This window comes from Aquarana catesbeiana, linkage group LG01 (assembly GCF_042186555.1).
Source record: "Aquarana catesbeiana isolate 2022-GZ linkage group LG01, ASM4218655v1, whole genome shotgun sequence".
Lineage (NCBI taxonomy): Eukaryota > Metazoa > Chordata > Amphibia > Anura > Ranidae > Aquarana > Aquarana catesbeiana.
The window spans coordinates 857,319,929-857,333,083 of record NC_133324.1 but is presented as its reverse complement, the minus strand read 5'-3'; the positions used below and the strand labels follow the sequence as shown (position 1 = coordinate 857,333,083).

The window sequence follows — 13,155 nt, the reverse complement described above, 5'->3', positions numbered from 1 at the left end:
GTTAGAAGGTACCAGGTACGTAAATGCTGCATCATATGTCCTTTAAAATGGTGCACTGCACACATTGTATTAAGACAATATACTGGGACGTTCCTATTACGATTAGCTATTCTGTATGGGTTATTACAGTATTTTTAGTATGATGCTCGCTTTTTCTTTGTCCGGAACACTTGTTCGATCAAAAAAGCAAAGTGTTCCTAAATCAGACACAAGGCACAGGCAGGCAGTTTCCAGGAGACCGGAATACCCATAGCAGCAACTGGGTTAAATCTCTCAGTATTTACAGACTGACATTTATACAAACTTCAATTAACCTCTTCAGATTTAAACAGACCTCCTTTTTTCTCTAGCACAACAGCTTACCTTCCTTTCTGTCAAGAGATTCTTATATCCACTTGCACCAAGTGACAGCAGTGTTATTAGGACATCCAGAGATGGAGAGGCAGATGCTCTCCCTGGGTACATTTTGCTAATTTCCTCCAGAAAAGAATTGCTGAAACCAGCGATAACAGCTCCCCCTACTGGAACCATGAAATTCTTGTCTAAGCTCTGCACAAAAGCGTCTATTCTTCCTTTACGAGCTCCCTGGAAATCAAAAATAGAAATGAAGGCTCTTTACATTTATAGAAAATAGTATATGAAAAGGACAACAAAAATATATATATTATTATATATAAATATTTTGTTTAATTTTTACCAGTGGAAAAAAAAAAAAAAAAATAGGAGGAATTCCAAGTATGTATATTTTATACATAGTTACATTGGCCCAGCTTGGACCAATGTAACTATACAGAATATATACCGGACCTGGCCAATGCCCCTGGAAGCTGGAAATTGCTGAATGCAGGTTCCCATGGTGCATTCTGAACACGGAAGGTTAGCAACTTAGCACAGGCACACACACTTGTTAAGTAGCCAACCTCCGGTGTTCAGAATGCAGCAGGGGAACCACTCAGCATAGGAACCGGAAGCAAGTGGAGATCAAAGGAGTAGTGGTGTCTACTTCCCCGATTTCCAGGGGCATCAGCCAGATACGGTATATGCATAGTTACATTGGTCTGAGCTAGATTAAAACCGTGTACACCTTTGTAATAATCCCTGTACATTTGTAATCATTTTACTTTAACAGGAATTTCTTCTAAAGTTTAAAACACTGAAGACTCCTAATCTGGAATAGGATTTTAATGACGGACTGCATATTCCTGTGTGTCTCGGTCCATATTTATGGCCCTTCTCCATAATCATGTACTGCACATTGGCAAAATTACTTCAGAGAGACAGACTTACGCAGCAAACTTTACCTCCTGGTTCATGTATACCAGAGACCACCTTTACCTGCAACTTTATTCTGCTTACAGGGCTGTTATCGCTCAGCCGTGAGGCGAGGGGCTGGGGGGACCACATCTTTTTCACACACTTGTGATTGATTACTGGCACTGAGTATTCCTTGATGAACTATCTTTTCACACTTTTTTCAACTGAGAATATCACGATTTGGATTGTATCATCTATGGACACTGTGTTGGTTTATCTCATTTAGCACTTTCCTTGATTTTTGGACTTTAAATTATATATTTTATTTTTTCCAACACACCTTTGTGGAGTTTTGCATGGGATTTAATGCTTATTATAATAATTACATTATTCAGTAATGTAAATTTGATGCTGCACAGATTGCCCCTTTTTTTTGCACTTATTTATTTAAAATTATTTTATTAGGTTCACCATATTTTCACATATTCAGGCTACACTCATTTATTTGCACATTTGTTTCAGATATTTTTACACGTTAGTACTGTGCTCTGTTTGAGCCGTTTTCCTTTTTTAGTATTTCTTTATTTTCACTTATTGGAAGATTATGGTTCCTCTCTTGGTTGTTTATATACTTCTACTCTTTACCAAGCTCCAATAGTAGCCAATTTAAAGTGGGGAATTTGTGATTCATTTTTTGATGGAACAATGGTTTATTATAACCTTTGGTACACAATATAATGGAAGATTAATAATTAAGATACAATTATTACCTGGAATTTCTGTTATGAACCCACAGCAAGCTTGCTGTGTGGGGCACCTAAGAAGGCGCGCCCCCGAGTAACGACTGTGTGTGTCCATTAACACACGGAGCCACAGCTCGGCCCTGCCTTCTCTGTCTCCTGAATGGTTCACTGGCTGTACCCGCTACTGGTCTATATTATATACCATTTCTCCATTCCATTCATGGGTATACATTTACCATTATATGTTTGTTAATTCACAAAACAAATGTCCATGGCAGGATGAAAGCTGGACTCTTCCTTAATGCTTTCTGCATAAAGCTTCAGGAGTTTAGAGACATATGTGTGCATATATTACTATGCATGTGAGGTATCAGGCAACGTCCAAGTAAAACGCCCTCCCCAGTGTGAGAGGATTCCCTCTCATCAGAAATATTACCCTTAATGCATAAAAGGCTGAGAGAATCTGTCATATACAGAAAGTCCTCAGATGGTTATCCACAATATAAACCAGTACACATCAAGGAAACTTACTAACACGTGCGGGTAGAAGGTGTATATTTTGATACGAAGGGGCAGAATGTATTAAGTGGGGTACACGCTGGAGCTGCACGATTCTGGCTAAAGATAAAGATCACGATTCTCACGGCATAACATCATCTTTTACATTAGACAAAAAAATTGAGGTAAATACGGTTTATTGAATAAAATTTAAAAAAAAAAAAAAAAAAGTGTATTTTTTCCAAAAAAATTAAAAAATTGCGTTTGAAAAAAAATACTGATTTTAACTTGCAAGCAACAAATGTCAGAAAAAGGTTTAGTCTTTAAGTGGTTGAACTGACCTCATTTACAGACAGAAGTTCATTCCTTTGATCTAAAAGAACTACATGTTACAATGTTTCTCTTTATCTCTGCCTAAGGCAGGGGTAGGCAACCTTCTGAGCAAAGTGTGCCAAGAAATGTTTTCAAAGAAATTGAGCGTGCCGATTTTATAACAAAAAAAAAAATATATCAACTTCACACTTTTATAATGTAAATGCTGTAAACGACTTTAGTAGAGAGAAATTACCATCCTGCACTTTCACGCCTCAGATCAGCCCCAATTCATGCACTTTCACTCCTCAGATCACTGTCCTCCTGCAAATCTGCCCCACCTCTGTACCCCCCCGCTCATCTGCCCCACCTCTGTACCCCCCCGCTCATCTGCCCCACCTCTGGTACACAGCTCGTGTACATTTTTTTTTTTTTTTATCATATTTCTCGCATGATTCTCCCATCATTAATTAGAAATTCTTTTTTTTTTTTCCAAAAATTTTCAACATGCCCAATCACTCAAATTGGTTGCTGAAGCCCACTAATGGTGTGAAAAGTCTTAGTTATGATTTTTGTAAGAAAAGGTCTTTTGGAATTCTACGCATGTATGGCTTGCTTAAAGCTGGTAATACATGGTTTGAAAATTGTTCGAAAAAATTAAAAACGGTCTTATTTGAAAAGATCTGTCAAAACGTACATGCAAGAACACAATTAATGTATCAAAATATTTCCCACAATTGACATATTATTGATTGTAACATCATAAATGGTACATTTTTCATTGATAGGCGGAATTGATGTAACGATTTTTTGACCTTTATGTACTCTCCCACTCACCAACTGCATTTAAAAGAAAGATCCTACTTTTTTGTTGCTTGTACTTCCTGGGTTATGTTTTAACACTCACATGCGCTGTAAAAACCTACAGCACATGTTTTCCAAACGGTTTCCAATCAATTTCACTACTACTGTTTAGCATGGTTTATGCTACAAAAATTCAACATGACGGTTATTTTGCATCAGAGACTGTCCCTCTACTACATCTGTGAAACTATGCTCATGCTTCCACCTGCAAATGCTCTCATACAGAGGTGTAACTAGATCCTTGAGGGCCCCAGTGCAAGAAACCATGAAGGGCCCCCCTGCCGCCGCCCCCCCCCCCCCCCTCCACACACACACACACACACACACACACACACACTCCTTCCAAGCCCTCGGCTTCCAGTTCTTGGAAGGGGTCCATGGACATTTCTCCCCAGAACCCTGCCTCCCGCGTGCCGCCTGGGATACGCATCCAGCATGCTTTAGGACACAGCCGATTACAGATCACAGTAAAGGGCTACCCACAGCGGCCTTTTATCATGTGATCAGCTTATCGCATGTAGACAGACTTGCCAGTTATCGGCAGTCCTTTTTTCCCACGATGGTGTCCGTTTGAGGATAGGAGAGCCATTAACCAGCAAAACTGTCAAGTACATGGTTTACACTGATAAACAGTACAGTCTCATCATCAGTGCCCCCTATAAGTGCAGCCTCATCATCAGTACAGCCTATCAGTGCCCATCTCTGCCGCCCATCAGTGCTCATCAATGCCACCTATCAGTACCCATCAGCAGGACTCTGAGCTGAGTGTATCTCTCTCATACAGCTCAGAGCCTGCACTGACAGTTCCCACTCACTCCCTTGCATGGACAGGACAGGAGAGAGAGCCGATCTGCTCCTTCTCCTCCTGCCCCTCTCCACCTGTGTGCATTGCAGAAAGTGTTAAGCGGGAGGAGAAGGAGCATATCGGCTCTCTTCTGTCTTGTCCATACGAGGGAGGGCGACTGTCAGTGCAGGCTGTGAGCCTTAAGAGAGATACGCTCTCGGCTCAGAGCCCTGAAGCAAGCAAACCCACTGGGGCCCCCCCTACAGTGGCAGAACGCTAGGGCGGCTTATCCCCCCTTCACAGCTCTCACCCGTTCAGTGACCTGGATCCCAGAAGCTCAGGGATGTCTCACTCTTGGGAGCAGCGGGTTGCTTGGCGTGCCGTGATGTCAAGGTGTGTTCCTGAGCAGCTCAGAGTGGAGCTGGAAGAGAAGGGCCCGGGAGTAGCACAGGGAAGCTGGATAGGAGGGGCAGTAACATATAGAGGAATAGATTCCTACCTCCTGCAGCTGCTGAATGACTCCGGGGGAGGAGGTGAAGTGGGCTTTCATCGGCTGCAGGAGGCAGGGGATCGATTCCACTATATGCCGCCCCTCCTAGTCAGCTTGCCAGGGGGGCCTCATGGGCCCCCTGGAGCCGGGTCGCAAGTGTGACTCCTGTAGCTACGTGTCTGCTCTCGTATAGAGGGCCTCACCCCTGGTCAACCACACAAACCTGACAGGGGTTCTAACCATTTCCCACAATAAAATAATAATAATTAAAAAAAAAAAAGTTTTAGTTGGACATACACCTAAGTTTTTTGAGAAAGTCAACAAAACATTTGAAAGGAGGTGCTTATACTTTTAAACAGGTCTGTGGCAATCCTAACATTTTCATGTCTACAAACACTCCCTAATAGGTACAGAAAATTGCATACATGCAAAGTTATACATTAAAATTTGAATATCTGTTTTTACTCAAACATTCTCTATAGATTAAGGCGAGTCATAACTGAATTGCTGCAAACCATTCCATCATATCCTTCCTCCATCTCCTCTGATTCATTGAGACCGCAAGCTGCACTTGCACTAAAATAGCTGTAAATCTGCATACACAGAGGTCTCCAGGAGGATGGAATTTAGTTTACCCCTAGAAAATCTATTTCAATTCTATAAGAATGTTTATTCATGAAAATACACCTTCTGTATATAGGTGACATTTACTAGTGTGCCACACCTAATAATAATCCCAATAATAGTAATACCTGCTGGATAAGATGCATACATTTTGAAGACTGAACACCGTAGGCATTATTCACAATGTGTGGAATATCATACTTGGCACAGATCTCTGACAATTCTTCCAGCCTAAACAAAGCACAAGGAATTTGTTAGGTATCCCCCATATGTTTATTCCATGAAAAATGTTTACACTTCTAGAAACTTAAAATAGTAATTCCAGGCAACGGTGAATTACTAATGCAGTAAACACTGAAGCAGTGCGAATATCTAAAAGTCTGGTTAGTTTATCTTAAGCGGAGTCCTCTGTAAGTGACTGTAGCCAGATCCAGAGAGCACCTCTCTATATATATATATAATGTATGCATGGCTTTTTTTTCAGCGGGCACGCAGTTCCGGTGTCTTGCCGAGAAAGTTCCCCCCGATAAGGACCCCCCCCTAAACGACTACAGGACCGCCGAAAATAGACGAAGATGAACAGCTGATCGTCAGCTGTACATGGCACCTGCGCACTACATTCTACCCTATGTCCACGTTAAAGCCCCACCATCCAAGTGGACATAGAGGTAGAATAATAATATGCCGAGCGCAGCGAGGCCGTGCCCAAAGCGTGGCGAGCGCAGCGAGCCCGCGAGGGGCCTGTTACAAATTCTTTTTTAATAAAATTGTCTTGGCACCGTGTACAGCTGACTCAGGTGTTCAGCTTCGGCTCTTTTTTCGGCGGTTCCCTTGTTGTTCCTACTGCGCAAGCGATGCGCCTGCGCAGTAGAGGGGGGTCCTTATCTTCTGAGGGGAACTCTCGGCAGAACACCGGCACCTCCAGCACTGAATGTATGTAATAGCATGGGGTGTGGGGTATGCTGGAGGGTCTATTGATGTTGGCTGCTGGGGAATCTATTGTCACTGGTGGGGATCTGTTTTTGTGTGAGGGTCTATTGTTGCTGATGGGGAATCTATTGTTGCTGGGGGGGGGGGTCTTATGTTGCTGGAAAGGTCTATTTTTACTGGCTGCTGGAGGATCTATTGATGCTGGCTCCAGGGAGATCTGTTGTTGCTTGGGTGGATATTTTGTTACTGGGTGTGATATTTTGTTGTGGGTGGTTCACTGTTGCTGCAGGGAATCTATTGTTGTTGGGGTGGAGTTCATTGTTGCTGGGGGAGTCTATTGTCGTGTGGGGATCTATTGCTGGGATTCTATTGTTGCTGGTTGCAGGGGATCTATTTTACTGCTTTTCTTTTTATCATTAACATGTTCATAGAAATGATTTAGTACCACAAAATGATACTTGGTTCTGTATTCTCTAAAAGGGACAGTACTGGTAGGTGGGTAGGGGGTGGAACCAAGGGACGGTGGTCAGAGGTGGGTAGGGGGAGAGAAAAAAAAGCCATAATATATATATATATATATATATATATATATATATATATATATATATATATATATATATATATATATATATATATATATATATATATATATATATATATATATATATATACATACACATACATATATACACACACACACACACACACACACACACACACACACATACATATTACACACACAAACACTTTTTTTTATTTATTTATTTAGGCTTTCTGTATTTGAGAGACAGAAAAAAAGCTTACATTTGATATACTCCCCAACACAAGCATGGGTTATTACCAATCATAGTCTGTGATGGACTGGTCAAAAACAGACGTACGAACTGGTAGGCTGTGTTCCCTGTATGGATCTCAAGGTGTAAAGTATGTGAAAACCCTAATAATGAACTTCCCTCATTTGGTCTAGGAAGTACACAATTGATATATCTGCCAAAAAAAACAAACAAATACCCATTGGATTTTACCAAAAATCTGGTACGCTTCCTGTCGGAGGACTACAGAACCCCCCCCCCGTCATTGGCGGTGCAGTGTCTCTGTGCTGACAGGGTCCTAACTGTGCCCTCCCACCACAGAGACCGAACTCTCAAAGACAGCTCTTGATAAACAAAAATTGGTAGCCAGCAGGACCGGCCCCTAATCATGTGACTAAAGTGACAGCCCACCAGAATAACCCTGATCCTTCCCACCCCCTGAGCGAATTAAAAAGGATTTAAAAGGATGCCGGGCTGGGTGGGAAGGGGTTAAAATTGTGTTCTTGGGTTTTAGTATGCTTCAAAAGAAGTGTTTTATTTTTTATCCTGCCAGGTTACAAATAGTTGAGCCTCTAAAAGGTATATGACAGCTCCCGGATCACTGCGTGGTAATAATGATGATTAAACCAAAATACTCATTAGTTAAGGGAAAGGGTCGCCCTAAAGCTGAACTCCAGGAATACAGATACTTTGTAAAAAGCAAAGTCTTCTGTGAATGGGCAGCAGAGGAGGGGGCAGGCATAGCTGTTGTGTGTGCTTCTCTCCTCTCAGAGCTTCAAGGGTCTCCTCCAGAAGTGCCATAAACCTGTCAGATGTAAATCATAGAGATAAGTCCAGAAGGTGGCATGCACTTGTTGGACTTAACTCATAGTATGCCTGCACTTTTCACAAAGTTGCTGAATTCTTGGAAGCTTAAAAAAAATCCACAACAACAAAATACAAACACCTCTTAAACTACTGTTCCATTACTTCCCCTGATGAAGTCACGTGACTGGTGACGTCACGCGTAGGGACGGAATGGGCACTTCATACTGATCGAGGCGAACGAGCTCACCGCTCGTAGGAGATAGATATTGTTTTTTTTATGTTAAATGTGAGTACATCTTGATGGTTTTGAATAAAGTTCTATCCTGCTTAAAAACATACTACACTATCTGGTACCCCCTTGTCCTTTATTATCGGTTTCACCTATACTGAGGCACGGAGACAGAGACAGGACCCGCACTGGTCCAGGACCCTCAGTAAAGACTACAGCCACCTGTATTTACTTCTCTGCGGTTTTACCCACTACCGCTAGGTAAGGGGCCACTACTTACTTTAGTGTGATTTATGCATGAAGAGGACACACATTTGTCTTATTTCAGGCACTTCACTTCATTTGGTTTGAGCACATTGGACTTTTGTATTGCTTTTTAGAGGGCATTACCACATTGCATTTTGTGTTTTTTCACGTATGCACACAGTTGCATGTTATGCGGATCTTCCCTACTACCAGACCATATTGGATCATTTACTGTTATGACACTTTGTGATTTTATTGGATTATTTATGTCACATATCACTATGCACTTTCTATGCGTCTTTGCACGTCTACACAGGAAGTTTTTCATATGACTGTGTTTGCACATTGATTTGTTTTTTTGCATAATTTATTTCTTTGCATTATTTATTTTATTTTTTGTTTAATGTATTGTTGGATTTGGCACATACATCAATTTATTTATATTTGCACGGGAGTACACCTATTGAATTTCTTATTCTACATTTATAGATAGTAGTTATTTATTGCAGGATTTTGCACATAGATTGTGTGTACACTTCCCAATTGGGTATTAGTACGTGTATTAAGTTGAGATTTATTTATTAGTGGCTTTTACCACTTTCCTGCTTCAAAGGCTGGTAGCAGCCCCCTACCTACACTCCAACAGTACTTCATATTGTTATTTGTAGCAGCCATCCTTTTTTTGGATAGTGCAGCACCCACCCCTATTTTTCTTTTCACTTTTCACTTTTCTTTGTGCTTCGTTTGACCCCATTCGGTGCATGCAGCTGTTCATACTTTTATATTTTTATCCTTTTATTTCTCTATTACAGTAGCGCAGGATTAACTCACACTACATTCCAAAATACAAACACCTCTTAAACTACTGTTCCATTACTTGGAGCCTACTGGTTCTGTTGACAAGCTGCACATAAAACAGACATGTAGAACTTTGTAAAGAACAAAATTCATATCCCGTACAATTCTGGCTAACAGCATTGTGCAGCAATAATTAACCATCTGGAGATATCCCACCTATCTGAGCGATCTTTCCTCTTGAATACAGTTTTTTGGGGGTATAAGGTCTGCTGTTCTTATAGATGTGAGAAGGTCACCTGATCCAGCCAGACAGGGAGATGCTCATCTTAGGTATATGGGCAGTTTACAGCGTATCTAAACCCAAAAATAAAATGTGTTATATTGAAAGTTACCATTCCTTAAATGTGGCGATTGTATTCGTTTTCCTTCCTTCCAGCAAGTCTGCTATTTTTCAATTTCTTTGAACAAACAAAGCTGTTCAGCAGTGACAAAGGCCTGAGACAAACCATATAAAGTGGAGCTATAAGCAGGAATACACAACTATTCGCCAATCACAGTCAGTGAGCCAACAAGGAGAGAGTGAGGGCTGAGCCATGGCTCTAAGTGTCTTATAGAGCAGGGCTTGGGAGCAAGCACGCACCAGTGCCCCCATAGCAAGCAGCTTGCTATTGGGGGCACTGGTCAAGGGGGAGGAGCCAGGAGCGCCAACAGGGGAAACAAAAAGAGGAGTATCGGGACTGCTCAGTGCAAAACCACTGCACAGAGCAGGCAAGTATATGTTTATTTTTTTAAAGCCGAACCTTTAATATCACTTTAAGCAGTAGAGAGGTCACAATGACATCCTACCTGTCAGGCACACGAGGAGCGAAGCATGATGTGGTGGAGTGAACACACAGGATGTTTTCTGCTCCAAGTTCCTGGATTCGAGATTCTACACTCTTTAGATCTGTGCGTAGCTCATCTCCTTCCAGCACATTCTCAATCACTACTGGCTCAAAACCTTTACAAAGAATAAAAACACATGATGCAATGAAATCACAAGACAACTGCATTAAATCCTGTAAGGACAAAGACTTTCCTCTACCACCCATTACCTTACAGAGCCAATACTCCTTAAGCTGGCCATAGATGGATCGAAATTTGGGCCAGTTAAAGCGGGGGTTCACCCACACCACCAAAAAAAAAAAAAAAAAAAAAAAAAAAAATATTAAAAGCCAGCAGCTACAAATACTGCAGCTGCTGACTTTTAATACATGCCCACTCACCTGTCCCAGGGTCCAGCGATGTCGGCAGGGGACGCCGAGAACCCGCTCGGTTCTCGGCAGCTACCGCCGCCATCCTAGGTGGGGGAATCAGGAAGTGAAGCGTTGCGGCTTCACTTCCCGGTTCCCTACTGCGCATGCGCGAGCCGCGCTGCGCGTCCCTAGTGGTCCCCGCTCTCTCCTGGGAGCTGTGTGTTTCCCAGGAGACAGCGCGGTGGGGACGGGAAGAGGCATAGACTCCCATGGGAGTCTATGCCGGAAGTGGGTGCAAATACCTGTCTTAAGACAGGTATCTGCACCCCCCCCCTGAAAGGTGGCAAATGTGACACCGGAGGGGGGGGAGGGTTCTGAAAAGCGGAAGTTCCATTTTTGTGTGGAACTCCGCTTTAAGCAGGGAACCTGCTGAATTTCGATCCATGTGTGGCTATGCCTGTTCAACAGAAGTCGATCATTAAAGAGTCCCGTGATCAGAGTATGATGTCTCAGTGGAGAGAATTCCTCTATCCACCTCGCTTGTATAGATGGAACAAATCATCTATAGCCAGCTTTACACTGGCCTCATTTCATTTTTTCCAGCTACTGTGTGTTGGCTTAGTATAAGGGATTTCAGGCAATTTCACTAGCTGAATTGTAAGATAACTTCATGGCATTTTAAAGGCGCTTATTTCTAGGGTTGTCCCGATACCGATACCAGTATCGGTATCGGCACCGATACCGAGAATTTGCCCGAGTACTTGTACTCGGGCAAATGCTCCCGATGCTTCCGCCGATACTATGACAGTCAGCGGTGATCAGCGCGTGGGGGGAATTACAAGCTTCTCTCCCCGCGGCTTTAGTGACATACAGCGGTGATCGGTGCTTGTAACTCCCCCACACGCGATCACCGCTGACTGTCACCTCATCCTCCTCCATGCCCCCTCCGTTCCTCTGTCCCACTATGCTGTTCCCCTCTGTTGCTCTGTCCCCCTCCATTCCGGCGTTCCGCTGTCACCCTCCGTTGTTCTAAAGAAAATAAGAGGTTGCGCTAGTACTAGTAAAACACAATAAATACTTTGCAGTGAAGAAAGAATTCATATGAGGATTATAAATAAATAAATGTGCAAAACTCAGTAGAAAAAAATTTATATATAAAAGTCCATAGATTAAAGCATCACTCAAGTGTTGTGAAAAAGTCCATGAGAATAAAACATCAATGAAGTGTTATAAAACGTCCAAATCACCAAAAAAAAAAAAAAAAAATTGTAAAAGATTGAAAAAAATCCAAGTGGTAAATAATAAAGATCTGTGTTAACTAGGAGGGGTCCACCACCAGATATTGAAGGGGTTACTCCTTACCAGAAGGCCATGACCCCCCACTACAGAGGATCACAGCAAGCAGAGATCTTTAAAGCCAAAATGGAGATTACCAGCGGTGTCCACTAGGGGTCATCTCGTCAACAACCACTCCAATAGCCCAGGGCATGGATACCAAAAAATAGAAGGGGCTCACATAGTGTAAAACCACTTTATTTTATTTTATTTTTTACTTTTTGCTTAAAGTCCAATTCTTCCTCCGACCACTAGGGAAAATGACATACGCCTTTTGGCGCTGTCGTTTGCACAAGATGGGATTATGCTAGAGGCTCTTATCGGCCCCTCACCATCCCCTCGTTTGGAGGCTTTTATTGGCCCACCAACTCTCCCCCAACGCCAATAAGATCTCTGTTTGGCTTAACTCCTCCAACTCAGATCGCTTGTGGTTGATTGGAGAGTCTATGGTGGCACGAATCGGAGGGATAGCTTATTTTGGTATGTTCTGTCCGTTTGGTGTGGAATTGTGCATATGTATGTATATATACATTGGTTATTAAGTTTATTCTGTACTAGGCACCCTGTTGGGTAACAATTTAATGTGCTAGTCTTTATGGATATGTATAGATTTAGATGTGCTGTCTGGGCTATGTGGTCTCCGGGGGTTGCTGGCACTGTGGAGCGCACTTCAGTACCGGAAGTGCGTGCGGCGGTCCATGCGGTCCATTGTGCACAGCGATCCGTAGTGAGGCTTGGTCCGGCTCAGCGCTACTTAAGAGGGGTGACGCAGTGCGCCGCCTGTGCCCCTGGAAGACGTGATGATGTCACGAAACGCGTAGGGCGGAGCCAGACGACACGCTGACGTCACCCCCAAGCGAGCTGCTTTCCAGTAGGACGGGTTTGTCCGTGCTCCGGTGGCCACGGAGCCGGACTTAAGGCTGTTTTCCATCTGACACTTTGTAAGTGTATATCTGTTTTTACTTATTTTTAATAAAATGTAAAGTGGTTTTACACTATGTGAGCCCCTTCTATTTTTTGGTATCCATGCCCTGGGCTATTGGAGTGGTTGTTGACGAGATGACCCCTAGTGGACACCGCTGGTAATCTCCATTTTGGCTTTAAAGATCTCTGCTTGCTGTGATCCTCTGTAGTGGGGGGTCATGGCCTTCTGGTAAGGAGTAACCCCTTCAATATCTGGTGGTGGACCCCTCC

The 13,155-nt window shown here is 42.8% G+C and overlaps 1 protein-coding gene across 3 annotated transcripts in view; it reads right to left on the bottom strand.

The window, feature by feature from the left end:
• The window catches only part of SEPSECS (Sep (O-phosphoserine) tRNA:Sec (selenocysteine) tRNA synthase), a 195,505-nt gene that overhangs the window by 160,729 nt on the left and 21,621 nt on the right, over positions 1-13,155 (bottom strand). For all 3 annotated transcript variants that reach the window (XM_073609197.1, XM_073609187.1, XM_073609205.1), the window contains exons 5-7: positions 10,238-10,391; positions 5,698-5,800; positions 364-585 (exon numbers count right to left, since the gene is read on the bottom strand). In XM_073609197.1, the coding sequence (XP_073465298.1) occupies positions 364-585; positions 5,698-5,800; positions 10,238-10,391 (479 nt within the window). The remainder of the gene's footprint in view (positions 1-363; positions 586-5,697; positions 5,801-10,237; positions 10,392-13,155) is intronic.